The sequence below is a fragment of the Hyposmocoma kahamanoa genome, unplaced genomic scaffold (genome assembly GCF_003589595.1).
Source record: "Hyposmocoma kahamanoa isolate Upper Pololo Valley unplaced genomic scaffold, ASM358959v1 119, whole genome shotgun sequence".
Lineage (NCBI taxonomy): Eukaryota > Metazoa > Arthropoda > Insecta > Lepidoptera > Cosmopterigidae > Hyposmocoma > Hyposmocoma kahamanoa.
In genome coordinates this window covers 179,581-202,493 of record NW_020653409.1, presented here as the reverse complement: position 1 = coordinate 202,493, position 22,913 = coordinate 179,581, and the positions used below count along the sequence as shown (strand labels likewise).

Genomic DNA, 22,913 nt, shown 5'->3' with positions numbered 1-22,913 from the left:
GTAAGCCATACAAACATTTCTCCTGGCCCGGGAATCGAACCTGGGACCTCTGCGTGGCAGTCCGGCATGGTAACCGTTCGGCCACGGAGGCAGTGTTATTTATTACAAAAACAATAAATATAAACAATATTTATTGTTTTTGTAACCTGTTCACTTATAATTAGTTGTGCAATAAAATCTCCGCCAATAAGTAAATAAAATAAAAATCCGAAACAAAATAGTCTTAAACATTTATAAAAAACTTCCATTTAATAAATTTTTAAATAGTTTTCTATACATCAATCTAAATATTTAATAATATGACAATGTTACGAAAAATCAGACATTCAGTGGGTGGCACTTGGAAATATACCCTTTAGGGTGCGTACAGATGTGGCGAATGCCCCATGTGCGCACTGCACGCGCGCTGCATGCGTGCAGTTAAATATATGCTAGTAATTATGTGGCGAGTGGCGCGCGAACGGCACGCGAACAGATCGCACAGCGTAATGCACGTGCGCAGCTCGCGAGTCTTTCGCATACAGCTCTTTCGCGAAATCTGTACGCACCCTTAGGAAACTTCTTGATGCTGACTCAACAAAATTATATTTAATAGTAAATGTACCATGAGTTTAAAGTGAGAAGTTGTGGCTAGCGATCGTGTAAAATACTTCACAATGTCGTATGGCAAATTGTACTGCGCCCCTAAGGCTGCTAACAGATTGACTGCATGTTTATAGTTAATACGTGAAGTCGTAATGTCGTAATCAACTTCATGCACTCAAGACAACGACTGCATAAACTTGATAACGACTTCACGCATTATATACATGCAGTTGATCTCAGCTGCACGAAGTCGGTTCCAACTACAAGCAGTTAATGCGTATAACGACTTCATGCATTAACTGTCGAAAGTCGAAATCGACTTCATGCAGCCGAGATCGACATACAGTCAATCTATTAGCAGCCTAACAGTCAGAAGATGTAATATTCTGTCTTTACGAGGTTGCTAGCTAACACGAATCCTGAGTGTTACAACTCAAATTTGACGGCCTCTGTGGTCGAGTGGCTTGCACACCAGTTTTCATGGTGTCGCCATCTCTGAGGTCGATTCGATCCCCGGCCGGGTCAGTGTAGAAAACAAACTTTTCTTGCTGTTCGATGAATTGTTAATTGCCGTTTTTGATTTTCGGACTATTGTTCACTTAGACCACATGACTGAATGTAGGACAGCACGTATTAACCGTTAACATACTGCAGGTCTGTTAGCAGCCTAATATACATATGACAGAATTGATAACATTTTCCTCTGCAATCGCAGAATGCATTAAGCAAAACATCAAAGTTATAATTTTACTTAGAATTGCAAAATTTTTCATCTAAATACGTTACCGTATTAAAGTAATTACTAGTTACACATCGAAAATTTAGAACTAAATACAGTTCAATAATTCTGAGGGAAGTATGGCTATATGGTATGATTATTATGCAATTGGATGTAAATAATTCCTTTTTTAAACAAAACTGTTAATTATGGAACTAACGACAAAGGGTCTTGGAAAAAGTGAAGTCCTCAAATCCACATTGGGATAAAGCCTCTTCTTAGATGAGACCAGTGCTCACCAGTGGGACGTATAATGAGTTGATGATGATGAATTCACAAATTGATTGATTTTTTTCTTGAGTTAGCATGTATTTATGTTAAGTAAGCAGTACATTGTACATAGGTTTAAATCTATCCAAATCTATACTGTCATGTTATATAGAATATACATATATAATACTGTTCTAATTACATAGACAATTATTTCATTCATAGTTAAACTAGAGACGTTATCACGGAAAAAAACCTTGTTATTCGTTTAAGCAGGTTAAAACTACTTTCGATACACTAAACCATAGGTTCCCAAATTTTTTGACCCACCGCCCAAACACAAAAAATCACACGACGTGTTTGGGCACCTATGCAATAAAGAATAATATTTCTAGTGGCAGTGAATGTCTGGTATATTGAATTTTTTGCTCGTGGAGTCAGCGAATTCCAAAGGGTCACATTATTTTTATTGTGTTATTTACATTTCGTTATATATTATAATGATGTACTTACATCTAATTTATAGTTGTAATTTACTGCACTGTCGCATTAGGTTTCCCTGTAATGATAATGGTATGGTTTCACCCTTGTTTTGTACTGGACCGACTGCTAATAAAGCTGAGAGTAAGGTCCATTTTCGGCGTATTACAAAATTAGGCCATCCACATTATTCCTTAACATTTCATATAACGCAGCTAAATACTGACACGTCCACAGGTACAACTAAAGGCCGACCATTTAACGGAGTCGGTTCTGAGGTAGCTGCGCGGTGCGGGAGGAGTTACATAACACGCAACATAACAGTTATGTCGGGCTGCACACGGGATAATTTCAACAAGATTTTTCTTACGATATTCAATAGCAAGTTGGTTGAAAAAAGTCCCTACCAAATTAATCAATTGTTATGTGAAAAGATAACAAAAAAATAAATTTAATTGAGAATTGAAATGAATAGACAAGGCATTTGGCACTTTTTTCAATAAAATCTATTCTAAAATCCATTGGCAACCGTACCGAACTCGCAACTAGAAGTCCGCGGGTAATAGGTCCCCGATTCTACGAACATCTACCCACAAACCTGAAAAGTGTTACAAACGACGAAACTTTGAATACCCGACTACAACTTCCTTTATTGGATAATGAATGAAAGTTTCTTTTGAAATATTTGTAATGTTGTTTTAATTAACTTCGTTGTATCACAACAACACAAGCAACAGTAGACAAGCAGTAGTTATACTACTTTATTTTATATTCATTATTATTGTTTGCGTTAGTGACGATCATATTATCCCTTGACATTGTATTTTTAATTGTAGTTATATGTTATATCATTGATCATATGAAATAAATGATTCTGTTCTATTCTATCGAATATCGTCGGGAAAATGTTGTTGAAATTATACCATGTGCAGCGCGACATAACTGTTACGTAAGCTGTCACTCCTTCCGCACCTCGCAGCTACCTCAGGAACCGCTCAGTTAAGTGGTACGCCTTGTAGTAAATTCTTTCTTCCTTTGTTCTTCTATGATTATATGATTTGTTTTACTACAACACGGTACAAATGTTTTTTTTTAAAGTAAACAATCAGACAAGACCAAAATAGAGTAAGTGCTGTGTTTGAAGGCACCAGATTGCTTTGCTTCTATTCTTCCTAATCTGTACGCCAAAGGAATGGAATGTCTTCCTCGAAAGCTACAATTCAGGGCTATTGAAGGTATCTAAGTGAATAGGCTATTAGACAAACGTGTAATGTTGTCTGCATTTGCCACAGTGACAAAGAATTTGTCTATTTACCTTTAAAAAAGGATAAAACAAGATCTGTAATCTGCACGTAAAGGCAGCAGCATGGTGACAAAAATCTATGTGTGTAAATCATTGAAATTTCAGTGCGAACCTAATCTCAGGTTTCTGCTATTAACGCAATACTACAAAATCAAACAAATTAATCTTTGTACTCTATAAATATTCGCATTGAAACAAGTCGTCTCATAGTTTCAATCTAATTTATCTTCTGAACTCTTAGCTAGATCCATAAGTTTGCTCATCAGTTCTCCCCCAAAAGACTCCTTGTATTTCTGACTTATATTATTGAGTAACGCGTAAGGAGTCTCGTAGATATCATTGTCCATTTGTGCCAGGCTGTTGTCATCGTAAGTTCGACCCACGATCCTGAATCCCAAGGCTGACATTTCAATGCAGTAATTCGAGTTTTCCAAAGTAGTCAAGTTGATGTATATGCGTTGGTTGGTGTTAGTTAATATGGGGGAAACTGAGGCGTTGCTCACGTGTTTTCGGATGTCATTTATGGCTGCTTCAGCTTCTTGTGGCCAGGTTATTTCATCCAGAATTTCATCAGTTGCATCCATTATTATTCCTGAAACATTGTTAAAGGTTGCTGTTAGTTTGTGAAGACCAGCTCATTGTAATGAATAAAAACAAATGTTTGTAAATGATCATGGGCCAAGCCTCTTTTTGGGTATTAAAATATTTAATAAAATACCAAATGTGTAAGGAAACTAGACAAATGGCTTATGGAAAATTGTTTTTACAACATTAAAGAATTTTCAGTTTAAGAATTAATATTGTAGTGTAATGTAAGTTTGAACTTTTGTATGCGAACGATCGATAAGACATGCTGAACTAATTAGTTAACTAACTTGTTTGTAAACTTTTATTTAACCGTCTTACGCAAACAAAAAAAAAATCATTTCATTTGTACGGTACCAATTTTGATAAACGCTGAATTGTTGCTGTTGTAAATAAATATTATTACACAACCAGATTTATAATTCGCCAAACCCATAAATAAACGCTTCGATAAGCAATGACACTATTCGCTTTTGTCCGAACCTAAACCAAAAACCTAATCTTTCCTTTAACCTTTCAGGCTAAAATTCTTTCAAGACTGGGTAGACGAAGGCCCACCAGTGGTGTTCTGGATCTCTGGATTCTATTTTACTCAGTCTTTCCTGACTGGTGTACTACAGAACTATTCCCGACATAACAAGATACCTATCGACCAGGTTCAATTCGAGTTTACAATCACCTCCATGGAAGCCGAGTGTAGTACTAACCCAGATTTTGGAGTTTATTGTAAGGTAAGCTTACTTTTTGTGAATAATTTGAATTTTCTACCACTTTAAAGAAATATTGGAAGACATTTTTGTATTCATAAGTATTACCTACAAGTTTAACTGAATGATGGATCAGAGACATCACATGCAGATATATCGTAAATTAAATAATCAAATGAGAATTTCACAATGGCGCGTTGTGATCTGGCACAGGGCAGCATGATCAAATTATTATTTATGAATATTAATTTGTTCCTGTTTGTACGCAAGCAAAAACCAATGGATAAACAGGGCCAGGAACACAGTTTCTTCGTTTGGGTAAGCAAGCATGACAGTGGGTGTTGTTTGCAGATCTAACTTTAACAAATTTATTACAGTATTAGATTTTATAACATAATCGCATTCACATTGAAGTACGTCCATAACAAATCCATTACTAAATTGGAGCATGATAATATAATATGCATGGCAAAATTTATTTAAGGTTCATATTCACTCATAATTAGAGACTTATTTCTATATGGTACCTAATTCTGTAAGCAGTAACGTAAGCATTACTGCGTTCTGGTTTTGAAGGGTACGGGTGCTGGAGAAATTACGAAATTATGGATGCAATGGCAATACCCGTCATATCTCTGATTTAAAGCTCTGAGCGGTACTGCATGGGTAGTCATATCGCTAACCACCAGATAGATGCACAACATGTTAGCCCCCACCACTTGATACCTAGATAAAAAAAGAATTGCCAAATAACAATTTCTGAATCAGCGTTTAGAATCAATGAAGGAGCTTTGCTCATGTGAGATTAATTATGGTACCTGAATAATATCTATCTTAGTCGATACATACTTAACATCGGACTTACGACTGTGTAGAAGGAGCTGTATATGGGCCTAAATATAAAAGCACTAATATATCATTAAATGTAATATCTTTGCATTGCACTATTTACTTAATTAAGTTTTCGGAATGTTTTGAAGTTTCTTGATTATCCAATGCATGTATGTGACTTACCTCAGCACTACTTTTGGTATTATATTCAAGTAAAACAAAAGCTAATACAATATTTTTACACACAGGGTCTATTCCTGGAAGGTGCAAGATGGAATCGTCAAACAATGATGCTTGACGAATCGTATCCTAAGATCCTCTTTGACACCATACCTATAATCTGGTTCCAACCAGCTCTGATTGCCGATTTCAACCCTCCACCGTGCTACTTCTGTCCTATTTACAAGACGAGTGAACGGAAAGGTGTTTTAGCCACAACGGGACATTCAAGCAACTTTGTTATGTATATCACATTGCTCTCTGATATACCCCAGAAGCATTGGATCAATCGTGGTGTGGCCAGTTTGACACAACTGGATGATTAATAGGTGAATGCTTTTGGTTACATATTATAGGTAAATCGCACATTGTAAAGATTAAACAGTGTCTATACCAAACGTGGTATAGATAGTAATATTAATAATATCAAATTGTCGTGTTTTCCAAGACATAAGAAAGGATGGCAAGACTGGTAAAATTCCAGGGGCCTTCATACCCATTACAAGTAGAGCCTGTAACCCCAGAAGTCTATGAGTGGGCCTAAGTAGGCCTAGGTTTTATAAACCATATAACATACAATAAAATGAACAGTCTTTAGAGATTACTCAGAAAAATTTGTTTCACATTTGAGGAATTTTGGAATAAAAACCGATAAATCGTCGGTTAAAAGGTAAAACTCATTAAGTGACATTTTGTTCAAAAACTAGATTTTTTCAATTTTGCTTTATTGGGAAGAACATCTATGACAAGAAAAATTCAGTAAGTCTGTGGTGTCCTTCATGTTTTAATACATACCAGTCCTTTAGTGATTTTTCATAATGAAAAAATACAAAATCTTAATTATCTCCCTTTGGCCAATTAGGCTATTAGTGAGTTTTACCTTTTAACCGACGAAATATCGATTCAAGTCCAGTCTCATTAATTTTGAGTCCATGGATTTGAAACATATTTTTAACATATTATTTAGTGGTTGATAATCAGATTGGGCAAATTATTCATCAAAATGTACATAAAGGTACCGTTTGGCTTTGAAAATTAGGAATGATTCAAAATGTGACATAGCTGTTTTTGTTTTTTTTTTCTGGTAATGTTTAGATTGGTATTATTAATGAAATCATTTATTTCATAATTGGTATTTGACTACCCCAGTGGCTTAACTGTTTACGTTGTGGGTGCTGGATGCGGGGGCTCTGGGTTTGATTCCCAGAAGAATCAATTTGGTAAATGAACTTTCTAAATTGGTTCTGGCTTGGGTGTTTTGGAAAGTGTCCAAGTGAATTCCGTTGCTCTGGCACTCTTAGTACATGTGATTATCAAGTTTAAGATCAAGCAATTGGTGAGGATATCCTGCACCATCAAGTACATAACCAGCAATAGAGACGAAACAAGGGCCATCCATCCCTAGCAACAACCAGTGCACAGTTGTTACCGTAATGATTTGGCAGAATAGTTTTTAAACAAATTAAACGACATTTTGTCTTTATTTCTGCTTATATACTCGATGTCTGGCACGTATATTTCTGGGGTCGGCGGACTAAAGCACATAAGTCAAATTCATTTGTTACTTCATAAATTTGTAACTTTATTCAAGAGGTTATTTAACTTCCGACACTAAAAACAACACAAAAAAATATAAAATTATATAATGACAAATGAAGCACTTTTTGCCTTATGTGCTTTAGTCCGCCGACCCTAGATATATATTGACTGAAACCAATTTCATAATTTGTAGACTACTATTAATATGTGTTTGTTTTCTTGCAGGAAATTCAGAAGGGCTTATGAGATTTTTTGTAAATATCGTAATTTATTTCTCATTATATTCCTTTTAATATTACAATAATATTTAACAACTGTGATATTTTGTATCAAGTCTTAATCATTGAAAAATAAAATATTATAGTATTTTATTACGAGTTTTAGTTTTATTTCTTACTATTTTTTTTTAATTATTTAATTTAAAAGCAAAGGAAAGTCTTCAAAATGAAATAGGGTTGGCGTACTAAAGTGTGTAAGACAAAAACAAAGTTCATTTAAATTAAGACATCTACCTACTAAAGCACATTAGTCAAATTCCAATTGTTGCTTCCTTAATTTGTAACTTAAAATCTAGTGGCATCTTTTAAAATCTGTCATTGTCTTCATAACATTGTGTAATAGCAACAGTATGTACCTATTTATAACTAAATTGTCTTTTATATAATATTCACATAAAATTTAAAGTTGTAATTTTAATTATATATTATTAATATAGTTAAATTAAATCTAAAAGAAATATTATTTTCTATTATATTTATATTATCTTTTGTATTTATTTAGTTTCGAAATTATTATTTGTTTAATTTATCCAACATGAAATGGTGCCAGCTAGCTGCTTATTATATTCACAACATCCTCTAGAGGTCATAGCTGAAAATGAGCGTTTTGCTCCTGAGTAAACACCAATGCTGAGCTATAGCCTTTTTGCACTGCTACAGCACACATACATAATTGAGTGTCAGGCAGTGCTGAGACTCTGCTGTTTTTTCTTTTTATTATATTACATATTTTTCTGTTATGTATATCTGTAATGTCTGTAGATCCAAATAAACGTTTTATCTGTTTATCTATCTTCACATTCACATCTTCCAATATTTTTGCTTATGTGCTCTAGTCCGCCAACCCTAGATATATTATAACACAAATTGCTACTGAATCTTGAGCTAATTATAGAATATAATAATAAAAGCTAGTTATAGAGTGAGAATGTGGTTTTTAAGTTGTCAGTCATTAATTTGTTACTTGATACTCAATATATTTATTGTATCCATATCATTGACTTACAAATAAATGGATGACGGGTCTAATACAAAAACCACGAAAAAATGTCCTAAGTCAACCTATTTAAACGTAGTGACATGTAAAGGAATATGAAAAAGCTAAAATGTTGAATTTAAATTGTAATGTCATCGCAGTACTGTCTAATTTTGCTTGCTTCGCTGTCAGTCGAACAAACGAAGACTAAAGCGTGAATGACGCTCTGTATACGATTTTAACGCCCTATAAGTTCGGACACCTTTAATTAGCGCGGACCCGACGTCCATATAATTGTAAGTCAATGATACATATGGTAAATGAGGTCAAAAAATTAAAATAATTTTACACATATTTATTTATTTCAAATGCAAGTCATAACAATACACGTTCCATTAGGTTAGTACTTAGTGTATTGTTATGACACCCCGCAGGGATATGGCACTTAGTCGCCACATATATGAGCCCTATAATATTAGGGATAACAAGAGCAAAGGTAGGCAGACGCTTTGTTATTACATTAACTTTAATAATCAGTGTTAGGTAAAAACATCGATGGGTAAAAAAAATTAAACGAAAGAACCCATTATCACTTAAATATAGAAAGAAATGTGTTTATACAAAAGAAGCACCGGTCGTAGAGTTCAAATTTCGCGCAAGTTTTCCTTTTTACACTTACCCTGTGTTTCAGTTAATTGAAGAATTTTCCAAAAAATTTATTCCCAGAAATACAATTTCAAATCAATGAAAAACTATAGAATTCGAGCAATTCTGTAAAAACTCCATTCCTCTTGCAACCACAACTGTGAAACAAAAATTGACATTACAACCATAGATGATACACTAACGATGACGGTTAGTATCTAGTGTTGTCATCGCCAACCGAATCGATTACTTGATGGTTAATCGAATGATTGTTTGCACATGCGACATGCGTAAATATTGAGATTAATTTTTATAATAACTAAGAATATATGTTTACAGAAAACATAACAATATTTCATTTAATTGCTCTGCAACGCACCGCTACTACCGTTGATAAGTGAACACTTAAGGTTTAATTCACAGCATACGCTAACAATTTTAAATACTGTGAGGAATCAGAGGAGATAAAAATATATATTGTACAAAAATTACAATAAAATTATATTTTCATAAATATTAAAATATATATTTTCACACTCTTTGCACATTGAACTTGAAAACGATTATTACATCAAATTGGGCTTCCAAAAAACCTTCATGAATATAATTATATCGATTGGAAACAAAATATTAATCTTAACCCACAACACTAGTGATTCTTTACACGCATTTTTCGACTACCATTTTCAATCAAATTACTACAAAATTAGGGTTTCTAATGTCATATAAATGTTGTGTTAATTAGTTAACATAGTAAAACTTATCAAGATATTAATTTCTATTAATCATCTTAGTTTGTATTTTCAATCAGCAGTCATTTATTGACCTCATTGTTTTTAGATGGTTACTTCCTCCATTAACAATGTATGCGGGGAACGGAATAATATGTTTAGTACTATTTTTTGCTGTGTTGTGTAGATGGCGCAGCAAACTTGTAAACTGCGTTGCCGAACTGACGTTTTTGGTTATTTTTGTTCTCGCCTCGTGTTTACTTTAGTGTCTAATTTCGTTCCAATTGCGAAAATTCAGTTGTGCAACATCTAAAAGTTCAATATTTTGAACATATACGGCATTTTCGTACGGAATAGTATCGATCCGCAGTTCCAGAGTAGGTATATGTATACAGTTCTATCACGTGGTGGTGTGGTGGTTTATATAATTCTTGTTTACCGCACAAGCAGAAAGTTTGCGCATGTGCGTCCCGTCAGTAACCTCAAATTGTAGAGCGGGCAGAGATTCGGCAGGTTCCGGATATCCGGGTGTGTGCGCGGAGGCGGCTGGTCCGATCGTGTGATGCGCCCTCGTGTTGGTGCGCGCGTGGCGAGTGGAGTGCGGCAGGCTTGGTGAAACGTCCGGCCCGCGCGTGCCATGGCCCAGACTCAGTTCTCGCGGAGTTCAGAGAGCGACGCTTGGGCGCTGCTCTCGCTAAAGTCGGCGCCGCCGTCGCCCTCCAAGGTGCAGTGGGCGCAGGAGCCATCGCCGGTGGCAATCGCGCGGCTTGACGGCCGTGACTTCGAGTACCTGATCCGCCAAAAGCGCGTCATCATCGGGCGCAACTCTAGTCGCGGCCAAGTGGACGTGAATATGGGCCACTCGAGCTTCATTTCACGGCGGCATCTCGAGCTATTCTACGACGCTCCGGAGTTCTATTTAACGTGCAACAGCAAGAATGGCGTGCTCGTCGACGGCATCTTCCAGCGGAAAGGCTCTGCCCCAATGCTGCTGCCACGGAGGTGAGTCTTCCTTCTTTCATATCTCATCACTGATAAGCCTGCATTATATACAAGAATCAATTAGTTATTTGTTAGTAAACAAACCATTTGTTTATGTCTGCCCACCTGTTATTGAGTTGTTCAATAAATGCTCCTGCTGTTGTGGATCTATGTTGACACATGTGGTTTTTTCCGTCTAACTGAATCAATAAAAATGGAAATAAACTAATTTGCTACTTTGCAAACCCAGTGAAGGTTTTCTTAATTTTGTGCAGAGTGAGGGTGGGAAATTTAACTGAATAAAAAAATATTCAACACAAACAGCTATTTTGCAAGATTTAACTTTCTCTGGGTTCGCGGAGTAGCAAATAAAGTTATTTCCATTTTTATCTACATGGACTTCCATGCAAAGTAACACCTGAATCTATTAGTTGCCTGTAGTTAGTTAGTTAGTGATCGTAAAAGTAGAATTACAAGTTAAGCTAACTGTTATTTATATAGTATTTTTTTCTCTTTAAAACATTAAACAAACATACTTCTTGTAAAACTATACACATATGAAACCATTTAATGTTTTCAAATACTCCTTGCTTAATACTATATTGCAATTTGCAGATATTTTTTATCTTTAACCTTTGCATGGGCATGTAAACAAACAATAAATTTTGAGGTCACCAATAATTTTATCTCCCTAATTTTGCACATAATACAAATTTATCAAGTAAAATTAAACTGTAATCTTTTATTTGTAAACAGTGTGATAAGCAACCCAAACAAACTATGGTGGTTGGATGATGCAACAATCCGAAATACAAACAAAAAATATTATGTAACATGAATTCAAATGCACCTATTAGTGTGGCCCGCTAACATACATACATACCTATAAATAACATGTTTCATTTAAAAACATAATAAGGAAACAATCCTATTCTATCGGATTTCATCATTTCCATGTAACAGAAAAAATTGCATAATGAAATAAAGATACAAACTGCAAGGATGGATTTTCATAAGGGATTAGAAAGCATAAATTTGTCTAAAAAATTACCACCCATGAAACTGTAAAGAAGGTTAATGGATAAATGTTTTTTTTGTCTCGTGTCTTCTTAAGCACGTAGTTATACTGTATTATATTGTAAAATTGTGTATTTCCAATATAAACTTATAAATATCCAGTTAAGAAACATTGATAATTTTTGTTTACCTTCAATAATATTTTAAACAGTGGGTGTGTACATATTTATTACTTAAATGAATTCACATCCAGACTATGTTTTAAAATATAAATGTTACGAGTCAAAAGGTTATGTGTTATATTTTCATTCAGCATAAATGTGTTCAAAACAATTTTGCAGCAAAACAATTTTGCAGCAAAGTTTATATAGCTACGCTAACAAATTACCTTATCTTTTGACTTCTCTTTAGTTAGGGAAAAACCAAAAGTAAATTAACATGTATTTAACGCAACTGTGAGAGCAAACTACCTATTATTATGTTATTAATTACATTCCATCTTATCAAGTAGGTCATTCATCTGTTTGTTTATAAGATTGTCTTAGTCATTATGAAAGGTCCAATCTACTAGTAATTTCTATAAGAGCAACTGCGAAAGTCAAGGAAAAGTCTTCCTTACTACCCCTACCTAACAAAAATAAACAATCAAAACCAGGAAAATCAATTCTTTAATTACAATAGATCAACTGCTGTTTGCAGAAGGTTGGTTGTTTAATGAAGGGCTGTGCTCAACTAGCCTGAACAACTAGCCTAATAATAATAACTTACAAAATAGAGAGCAGAACAACAATTTTTCTATTAAAAAAAACTTCCATGAACGAGAGATTAAAACACTCTTTATTTATTACTTTAATAGTTTACTGTAAAGTGTAATCCTACAGTTTTTTTTTAAAACATGTAGTAAGCTCCTTTTCTTATTTAACATTATGTTTATTATGTTTATCTATTCTAAATCTCGTAGAACGTCATTATAGTGACAAGTACGCGCGGCGATCGCGACTTGGGCGTAGTATTTATGTCACATGTTGTGTTGTGTATTATATTAGACGGCGCGGCCTTGTGCTCATTGTCTGTGCATTGCTATCTAGACTTTAGACTATTCTACATTTTAAATCTTGCTCTTTGATTGTGTACAAGCAATTACTCATTGGGTTCTTTTAATATGTCTGTATATTGTAATATGGAAATGGTAAAGGGTTCATTTGTTACAATTCTCATTGGCTTGCCTAAGAAAACTTCTACTTAGTAGTAGTAGGTATTGAACAGAAAATTCCTTCCATTGCAGTGTTTCTAGAACACCCTTCTAAACGGGCCAATGTAATGTTGTAAAGTTTTATTTCATTTCTGTGAATGAACTTTGGTTATCCTCAAGGTTAACTACAGACATAAATTCATCATTCTAAACCTACAGTGTTACAATTTTGTAACACAAATGATTCACTTGTTTTCGGCCGCATTTTCGTCAAAATTTCATCATAGATTCTGAGTCAGAGTCAGAGGACAAGACATGTATCGTAATGACAGTGAAAGGTCTTTTTACTAACAATTTTCCTGTTTGTCTTGTGACCACGTTATTGGTATTGGATGTAAACAAATTGTTGTGCAACTTTTTCTTTTGTTGTGCATTTTTTGCAATTGTTGTGCATAATTACTGTTCTTAATTATTTTATCATCAGTAGTAGAAGAGAGCCTTATGAAAGTGTTTGTCAAGGGAAATACTGCCCATCATACTTATTTCAGCCGCCAAGCAATAATGTGAGCATTACTGTTTTTGGTTTTGAAGGGTGAAAGTAATAAATAAATGTAATTTAAATATTAGACGTCATCACGTACATTGTACTGGTCCCAAAGAAAGTAACTAAACGACTTGTGTTTTGGAAATCAGAAATATGACGGTATCTCAAATATTCAGACCTGAGACAATATAGAAAAGTTACTTTTCTACATCAGAGTCTATCACAGGACACCATGAGAGTGCAAGCCAGTCAACCATGGAGGTAATCAAAAACTATAGGCACATGCGACTTGTCAACTTATGTCTCTGCATGCTCGTCAGATCTTTGAGATTTAAACCTTTGATACAGGCCCACGGCTTGTTCTTCCAGTAACTTGATACAATTAAAATATCGCTTTCATGAAGATTGCTACTGCTACTCCTTGGAGGAGACCGATGCCCAACTGTGGGATATGTAATAGGTTGATGAAGATGATCTTTAGGAAACATCTTCACTTGTTTATGTTATATATAAAATCCTAACATTAAAATAAAAAATTATATAACATCAAACCTGTGCCAATATTATTATGTACTTTTCTACCCATGATGATGAATAAAAATATTATTATTATTATTATAAAATTCAGAATAAAGACTACAATTTTCAGCTTTGTCATGATTTTTAACTTATATAAAGTGTGTCATAAACACTACTGGTGTATGTTATGTACTGTCTATATTATGTGTCGTATGACACTATAAATGTTTTGTTCTTTCATTATTTAATTTGTTTCATTAGCTAATTAATAAATATGTAATATAGTATTGAATATACGTATTTTGCCAGCATTTTTAACATATAGCAAACTTTTTTTTGGTGATTTTATTGGTAATTTTATTAGATATAATTAAAGAGTGTTTAAAAGGTGTTGAAGTTGATTTTTAAGTTCTATTTTTTTATATATATTTCATGACCTTGGTTTAAGTTCTACTACAGTTGAAATATTAAAGAAAATAAATATAGAAAGTAATATAAAACAGCAATCTTGAAAGCGTTAGAAACGAGGAAATTGGATAATGGGTTCTATTAGAGGATTTTTTTTGAAGACAAGTAATATTGTGTATTACCTATTATTGTTTTTATTAGTGCCGATAATTTGTCTTTTAACATTGTATTTTAAATCATAATATTGTGACTTTCATATGTTCTATTCTCGCTATTTACAAATATTAGTTATAATAATAGGTTTACACAATACTTATGTTTACCTTGTTTTCGCTGAGAAAGATCTAGATAGACATATAGGTCATATGCGCGAGGTAAACGCTGCTCTATACGATACTACAAGTAGTATATGGCACGTGTTTACGCTGGGCCGTGTGACGAACCGCTTGTTTATGCGTCTTGTTACATAACGTTGGAAACATACGGGTAAATATTGCGACAGCGACCGGCGACACGAATATATTGGCGTTTCATTACTGCTTCGCGTTGTCGTTAACTCAATCAATACGTCTTACTTCTGGTCACAAGTCTCTTCTAAGGATTTAGACCATGGTCTGTCAAACTGACCCAATGCGAGTGGAACCAAAATCATTCTTTTGGCTATACCCTTCAAAATAATTAAAATAATGAAGTGAATTTGGTAACAGAGGGAACCGCGTTCGAAGAGGTTGTAAAGTGACATGACCACGATCAATAAAATGCAATACTCCGGTCCACAAAACTTATTTCATAAGTAAAGTCGAAAGAAAGAAAGGAAGGCCCGAAAGGGCCGAGTTATACAATATTACTAGGTTAGATTGGTACTAAAATTGGCACATGATTTAGGTTGGGAACTGGGAAAAGGATCAAAATTAGAAGAGTAGCACTGCTCGCTTCAGCGATTGAGCAGAGAGTGACGAACGGAACGAAACAAAATGAGAATGACGAGGCAAAGGAAGTAAAGAACGATTCAAAATTTGAAAACACGTGGCCAGGAACCAAAGAACAGGTGAGAAAAGGAGGTTGCATCGTCAAAGGTTTAACCTTAACATCAACAGCGACGGGTTGCGGAGTTCGCACGCTTTACAAAGAAATCCAAGTTATCAAGTGCAACGAAATAAGATCCCTTGCTACCACATGGACTCGACCACTTGGACACATTTTCTCATTATGTGGATCAACTATCCAGATGTAAGATCATAGTACATTTGTCCAACCGCAGAATTATGTCACGGACGGGGTACGGTGTGGTGGGGTGAGCGGTGGCGATATGTCAGTGGTGTCAATTAGTGTTATACTTTCAGTAGCTCTCATTTTCTGCACCATTTTGCACGCATCTCTCGCACACATTCCTCGCTCACATCTCTGGCACACTTTGTATGTACAAATACTTAGCTCTGCTAACCCTTTTTCACCGGAGCTGCGCTAAGCGAGGCTAGGAAAATGAAGTAATCCTATTGGTGGATTTTTTCCTCGCATACTGCTTCGCTACGTCGCACATCTCTGGAGGAAAGGCCGCCTTATAGCTTCAGCCCCCGACTAAATTTGCTTCCACGATAAAAATTCCCATACATAACATTGGATATTGAATTTTGAACAAATACCACTAACGTTTATTCATTTGTTTATATGTGATTGAGTTATAAACATAAGAACTTTTTTTTCTCAAACATGTTCGGAAATGCGTTGTTATCAAAACCAAAAAAACGAACACGGAAAGTTTGCCATTTATGGACAGTGTGACTTGTTGTGTCTTCAGTGTGAATCTATTACTGTCCGCTGTTTCAAACTTTTAGATCTATCTATAACAATGAACTATGTAAACAGGCAAAAGAAAAACTCATACATCCAACTGCCAAGTGTTCGTAATTGCGAGAATTAAAAATACCTACCTGTACCGCTTACTCAAGAAAGGCGGTAAACTAAATTAAGGTGCTTTGGTATTATTTCTGTTTTTTAAAAATCACGGCCTCTTCATTATTGTACTATTTGATATTAGCACTACTGTAATGTTCTACGGTCGAACGCAAGTAGAAGCAGATCGTGTTGAAATCAACTACCGTATGTCGGCAATGCACACCAATGGGCATGCATGCGCCTGCGCCCGTTGCAATGCCAGCGGCGCTTGCCACTTGCGCAATGACACCGCGCTTCTATTGGTAAACAAGTGTCTGACAAGTATAGTTGAAAATTTATAAAACTTATTCGAGATTTTATTTATTTTGTTTGCCGTATATTGCACAAATAGATACCATAATACAGTTCAGCTTTTATTTGCAAGCTGGTTTTTGAAATTTCCGTTAATAGTATTAAATGAATGATTTCTCAAAGTATAATAATAATAATAATAATAATAACGCACACACTCAACATAGCTCCGCACTAAGGAAAATCCTGTGTCGCGGGTGCCATGGACACACACATAGACAACTACAAATTACACCCAAACTCACGAGGGAAATAAATGTAGACCATACCTGGGACCTCTGTGTGGCAGCCCGGCATGGTAACCGTTCGGCCACGGAGGCAGTTTAATATCAAAGTTTCTTTTGTTGTAAGTTTTTTATGATGTCAAGTGACGGGACGAACAAGTCGTGCTCCTGACGGTAAGCGACACGCCTGTCCATAGCAGTGCCACTCGGTCCTTTAAATTGCAGAGATCTGCGGGGCACTGCCACGTCCCATGTGCCTGTAATTTCATCAACACCCTTACCCTTCTAAACCGAAATGCTGTAATGCTCATCTTAGCGGCAGAAATAGGTAACGTCCAGCACGGGGAAGAGGACGGCCACGAAGGACGACAGATGAAATCGAGAATGTTCTTAAAAAGACTTGTGCGTAGTGAGAAGAATAGTAGGGCTTGTACGAAAAGATATTATGTATTAATTGAATGTGAAGCAAGAGAAGTTTGGCTGGGTCGGGCGAAATGGATTAAAAGTCTTTTCCTAAATCCCAATAAGAAGCCAAAGGCGTGAGTACCTATTGTATGTATGTCAGTAAACTAGCAAATAGTTATGATTATTGGCTACGTTGCCGAACTAAGGAAAATGTCTTAATATCCTGTAAATGGCCTGGCTGTGTACCCAACTTTTAATCCAGGACACAGTTCTAGCGTTTTTGCTTAAGAAACAGCACACGTTTTCAAGGGCTCGTTCATTATTCTCGAGTAAAGGCGAATTTGACGAAAATATGTTTCTATTTTTGAATTTGTGTCGAATATGTATTTTTAAATCAAGAATGTCTTTGTTGCCAGTATTTGGGGTTGTTGGCGCGTGCGCTGTTTTATGAAGCTAAAGATGTATTATATTTAGATGTATTCTATTTACGAAACAAGGCAGCAGTTGTAGCTAATCGTTTTAGTCATAAAACATTTGTGACTGTTTTAGTTCTGAATAGCATTGTACTTGAAGTTTACATTGCCACGTTCTCTTCATCTCATCTCAATCTCATCTCATCTTCAACTCATCAGGCAAATGGGCCTTATATCGCTTTTAAAATCAACTCTCGTTTGCACTGAAATCACAAATTAGAAAGCTGAAATAGTACAGCGCTAACGACCGACCTGTGTGTACGTTTCCGTATATTCCAAAAACATTCTGTATTTATTATAATAAATATATCTCTAACAATGGGGGGCTGTTCCATTCGTTGATGTGGGAAAAACAGTAAAACATTAATTTACAAAACAAATGGAATCACATTTCATCGGTAATTAAATATGTTATTTTTCAATTTTAGTCGTCGTATAGTAAAAGTCAATGGTCTCCCTTAATTGATTCTCTCAATAATAAATAATAAATTAATTAATGTGAAATTAGTTAACAAAATTCCTTTAATGTATAAAATGATTTTTCAATTAAATACTCAAATAATGTGCGTTTAAATTCCGCGAAATTTTCATTCTGCCTTAACTGTAATGACAATTTATTATAGATTTTTGGTGCCATTGCAATTATATTCTTCTCAAATAGTGACGTTTTACAAATTATTTGGCGTAGTTGGTTAGGATGTCGTGCTCTTGTAACTACAGGAAAAAGTTAAGGGTGTCGTATAAATAAGGCTGTTTCATAGATATACAATGAAGGCAATGTCAAAATTTTTAGTTCTCGAAAATAGTTTTTGCAACTGTCTGTCTGTTTCAGTCCACAGATTGCCCTTATGCACCTCTTTTGAGCTCGAAAAACTTGTATTATGTTGCTATATTACCCCAAAATAAGATACCATATCTGAGTGTTGCAGCTACATAGCTATGGTATACAAGTAAAGCGTTTTTGTTTACCACCTTAGACAATTTAAAGAGAGCGTATGATTGTTTCGATAGCTTGTTAAATATTATTTGAAGTTGTCCTCCCATTACATTTTCCTATCAATGTGAAGTCCAAGGAATGTGGTTCCCGATGTTTCACCGATAACCCGAGAGTTATAAATTACTTTGTTTGTCAAAAAGTTATTGCCCCATTGCTTGAAATACATAATTGTCGTTTCGTCAAGATTTAGTAATAAATTATGAAATTTAAGCCATGTCATTACATTTATTATGGATTCTTTTATTTCAGTTTCATTTTCAAATAAAATAGTACAGTCATCAGCGAATAAAGTCATGTGTTTTGTAATTGATTTAGGCATGTCATTAATATAAATAATAAACAGCAATGGACCTAGAACACTACCTTGTGGAACCCTATATTTTACTAGTCTAGGAGAAGATTCGTAAATAGTTTCTGTTTTTGTAGTTAAAGAAATTCGACTGATTTGTGTTATTTGTGTTCTGTCATTCAGATATGATTTTAATAAGTTTTGAGTATTTCCGCGTAAACCATAAATTACTAATTTTTGCATTAATATATCCACATAGTCAAAAGCTTTTGACATGTCCATGTACAGTGTCATTACAGGTTTTCTTTTGTCCATTCTATTGTAAATAATGTTAAAAAATTCATATAATAAAATAAATCTCGCAGTAGCGAGATCAATGGATTTATTCTTACGAAATCCTTTTTGTTCGTTACAAAATATATTATTTGTTTCAAAGTAGTCATAAATACTTTTAGAAATAATCTTTTCAATAACCTTTGAGAATACTGTTGTTAACGCTATAGGTCTATAATTTTTCATATTCATATTTTACACCAATTATTTTTCATTTTTGATGTAGTATGCAATAAAGTTAAATTAGTTAATAGCATAAAAACAAACAATGACAATTGGAATTTGACCAAAACTATATTTCACGGGGATATTTCAATAAAACTTAGCAAATAGACGTAATTCTACTTACTTTTGAGGTCGGTTTTTTAGTACTCTGTACTGAGATTATATTTCTTGTGTTTCTTGGATATCTAGTTTTGACTATATTAAAGTTGCTTAAATTTTCTTTGACATAAACACAGGCCTCATAAATATACATCGATCGTAGTGTTAATATTTTCATCTTCGTCTTATCAGTTTTCTCAAGTATACGACTCTCTCGCTGTCCCACACCAAATTTGGCTTATAGTCACATAATGGTCACGTTCCATGAAATGTAGCATATCTTGTAGTTTCCGTATCTTTCAGGGTGCTGGTGAAATTAGAGGCACATGGGACTTTTCGACGTATGTCTCGGGGTTACGGGCGCAGTGGCAGTGCCTTTAAGATTTAAAGCTCTTGAGTGGTACTGCAACTGTTATGGATAGGCTATAAGGCGACGTACGACTTGGTTCCATCACTTGGCATTATGAAAACAAAATTTTTCATTCATGTGACGTATTATTAATTTTGAAATCAAAATAATAAAATCCACTTCGGACGTCATAAAATCTTAAGTGAACATTTAGTGAGGCACCTAACATTTTATCGTCAGTAGTATAGGTCACAAAACCTGTATTGAGTGATAAAACATACAACTAACAACCAACGTTAAATGGACTTCAAATTTATACACTGTGAAAGAAATGGGAGGTCAAGTAAAAACGGACTATGTGCAGAAATGTAAACAAAAACCATTAATAACAGAACTCTAGTAATGTGAAAAGCTAAAGTAATCGAAGCTCAGAATAAAATAGACGTTTGAAGTGATGTCAACCTTGGAAGTGAGACAGTCGCATAAAAACGGTAGCCGTCAAAACAAATACCTTATCTACGCGTTTCTAACTCTACAACACAGCTCATATCCCTATGGACTAACAACAAGTGGAACACGAGAATATTGGACAAATACTAGATGGCCAATGGAGGACAGAGGGAACATACAGACACGCTAAAGTTCGCGAATTGAACTGCGAATTAGTATTGTCAAGAAATTCTTGTCATCCCACCTTTTTAACATTCTCTTTTCTGGTTTGAATCGTTCTCGCATTCGCTTTCCCTTCAATACTCTCATTTGTTCTATCGGTCGTGAGTACGATCGATTTTCTTTTTTATAATACTAAGTCGTCACTTAGTATTATAAAAAAGAAAATCGATCCCTCGAAAGAAAGTCGATCGTCCCGTCGGACGAACAAGTCTTGCGTCTGGTTGTAATCTACACGCCTGTCCATAACAGTTGCACTACCACTCAGACCTTAAATCACAAAGATCTGAGGGCACTGCCATTGTGCCCGACACCCTGAGACATAAGTTGACAAGTCCTATGTGTATGTAATTTCACCACAACTTTACCCTTGAAAAGCGGTACGCAGCAATGCTGGCATTACTGCTTGGCTGCAGAAATAGGTAAGGTGGCAGTACTTCCCTGGACGAACTCTATCACAAGGAGCTCCTGCTACTAAATTCTACAATTTTAAGAAACGAGAAGATGTGCCCATGAATCACAAACCACTTTCATTTCCCTATCGATTTCTATCAAAATTATATAGGCCCTTTTAGGCCATCTTTTTCTTCTTTTTTCATCTCTTAAAATAAATCTTGTGGAACGAGCCTTCTGCATTCTCATTTCTATAAGGCTGATGTCCAAGAGAAGGAAACTAGTCTGGTTCATAGATGCATGATCCTGACATACACCTTTCGCCTTGACGCTTTCATACACAGTTAAGGGCATTTTTGACCTATATTTTGATTAGCCTTAGAAATCTGTTTAGTCCATTTCTTTCATTCATCTCTCTACATATTCGAACCACCTAAGCATCCCAGGCAGTCCTAGTAGCGTAGAGCTCCTTGTGAATGAGTTCGCCCAGGGAAGTTCTGTCATCTTGCCCATTTCTGCCGCGAAGCGAAGGTCTTGCCAACTTACGTGTCAGGGCGACGGGCGCAGTGGCAGTCACCCTCGGATCTTTGCGATTTAAAACTGTGCAATTGCTATGGACAGACTCGTCGGTTTACATTTCATTCTAATCTCATTTAAACCGCCTCCGTGACCGAACGGTTTCGATTCCCGGGCATGCCATGGCATCCACGGTGCAAGGTTTCCCTTGTGTGGGGCAATGAGTCTGTGCGTTATTTATTTACATCAGGCACACGACTCGTTCGTTCCGTTATTTGGTGGTTTCATAAAAATAATTCAGGCGTCAGCTAAGATTCCATTGATAGGCACTACAGTTACTTTACACAATGCTTATTTGCTAACACAGACTCAGTATTAATCGTCATGCGATCTAATCGAAGCATTCCCGTCTCTGTCGTAGTCGCAATATCATCTTGCACACCTCAATGTTCTCTTGCTCGAGTTAATTCTATTATTTAATGCTAATCTCGTTGCTTGACAAAATATATACTAGTTCACGAACGCGGTGCCAACCAACTCATCCCACGTATCTGCATTCCGAAACGGATACACTGGTACAATGTTATTTCTCTTGCTTTTTCTCCGATAAATTTGCGCTCTTAACGCGGACTGTTAAAATGTTATCATTGTCATCGTGACAATCGTTTTAGTACGAGTTATTGACATTGAAGATAATTGTATAGACATCGCAATAGGCTGAATACATGTACCGAAACTTCGAGGAAGTTAATACACAGAGTGGATAGACCTCCCACTGAAATAATGAAATTATTGTATTTTGTTATTTCGTGTGTGACTAGCAATTACTGTTCTTTTTCTTCTTTTTTTAAAGCCCCGCAGGGAAACCCTGTATCGCGGGTGCCATGGACACACACATAGATAACCGCAAATTACACCCAAACTCACGAAATATATAAATTTAGGCTATACAAATAGTTCTCCCGGCACGGGAATCGAACCCGGGACCTCTGCATGGCAGCCCGGCATGGTAACCGTTCTGCCACAAAGGCACTTTAGTACGGTTTTTGTTATCATACCAAGTGACGGGATGAACAAGTCGTGTTAGTAGTTAGTGCCGCAGGTATAAAACGCAAATATCTAAGGGGCCCTGCCACTGCGCCCATGACCCTGATATTATAAAAAAA

The 22,913-nt window shown here is 35.5% G+C and overlaps 3 protein-coding genes across 6 annotated transcripts in view; 2 read left to right on the top strand and 1 right to left on the bottom strand.

Annotated features, from left to right (window-relative positions):
- Positions 1-3,568: 3,568 nt before the first annotated feature.
- LOC113239979 (GSK3-beta interaction protein) lies at positions 3,569-3,940 on the bottom strand. The gene has a single exon (XM_026477168.1). The coding sequence runs from the start codon at positions 3,938-3,940 to the stop codon at positions 3,569-3,571; it is 372 nt and encodes a 123-aa protein (XP_026332953.1).
- Positions 3,941-4,462: 522 nt separating this feature from the next.
- On the top strand, positions 4,463-7,574 carry LOC113240076 (dynein heavy chain 12, axonemal-like). Its single transcript, XM_026477287.1, has 4 exons — positions 4,463-4,672; positions 4,862-4,966; positions 5,728-6,027; positions 7,463-7,574. Exons 1-3 carry the CDS (start codon positions 4,625-4,627, stop codon positions 6,022-6,024), a joined length of 450 nt encoding a protein of 149 aa, XP_026333072.1. The 5' UTR covers positions 4,463-4,624; the 3' UTR covers positions 6,025-6,027; positions 7,463-7,574.
- Positions 7,575-10,118: 2,544 nt separating this feature from the next.
- LOC113240075 (forkhead box protein K1) overlaps positions 10,119-22,913 on the top strand; it is an 80,845-nt gene continuing 68,050 nt past the window's right edge. For all 4 annotated transcript variants that reach the window (XM_026477285.1, XM_026477286.1, XM_026477284.1 and 1 more), the window contains exon 1: positions 10,119-10,869. In XM_026477285.1, the coding sequence (XP_026333070.1) occupies positions 10,505-10,869 (365 nt within the window). In that variant the 5' untranslated portion in view covers positions 10,119-10,504. The remainder of the gene's footprint in view (positions 10,870-22,913) is intronic.

Excerpts from the sequence above, each read along its gene's own strand:
- LOC113239979 (XM_026477168.1), bottom strand. The coding sequence starts at position 3,940 with ATGGATGCAACTGATGAAATTCTGGATGAAATAACCTGGCCACAAGAA.
- LOC113240076 (XM_026477287.1), top strand. The coding sequence starts at position 4,625 with ATGGAAGCCGAGTGTAGTACTAACCCAGATTTTGGAGTTTATTGTAAG. Across the intron at positions 4,673-4,861 it reads ATTTTGGAGTTTATTGTAAG|GGCAGCATGATCAAATTATT; the intron begins GTAAGCTTACTT and ends GATCTGGCACAG. Across the intron at positions 4,967-5,727 it reads AACACAGTTTCTTCGTTTGG|GGTCTATTCCTGGAAGGTGC; the intron begins GTAAGCAAGCAT and ends TTTTACACACAG.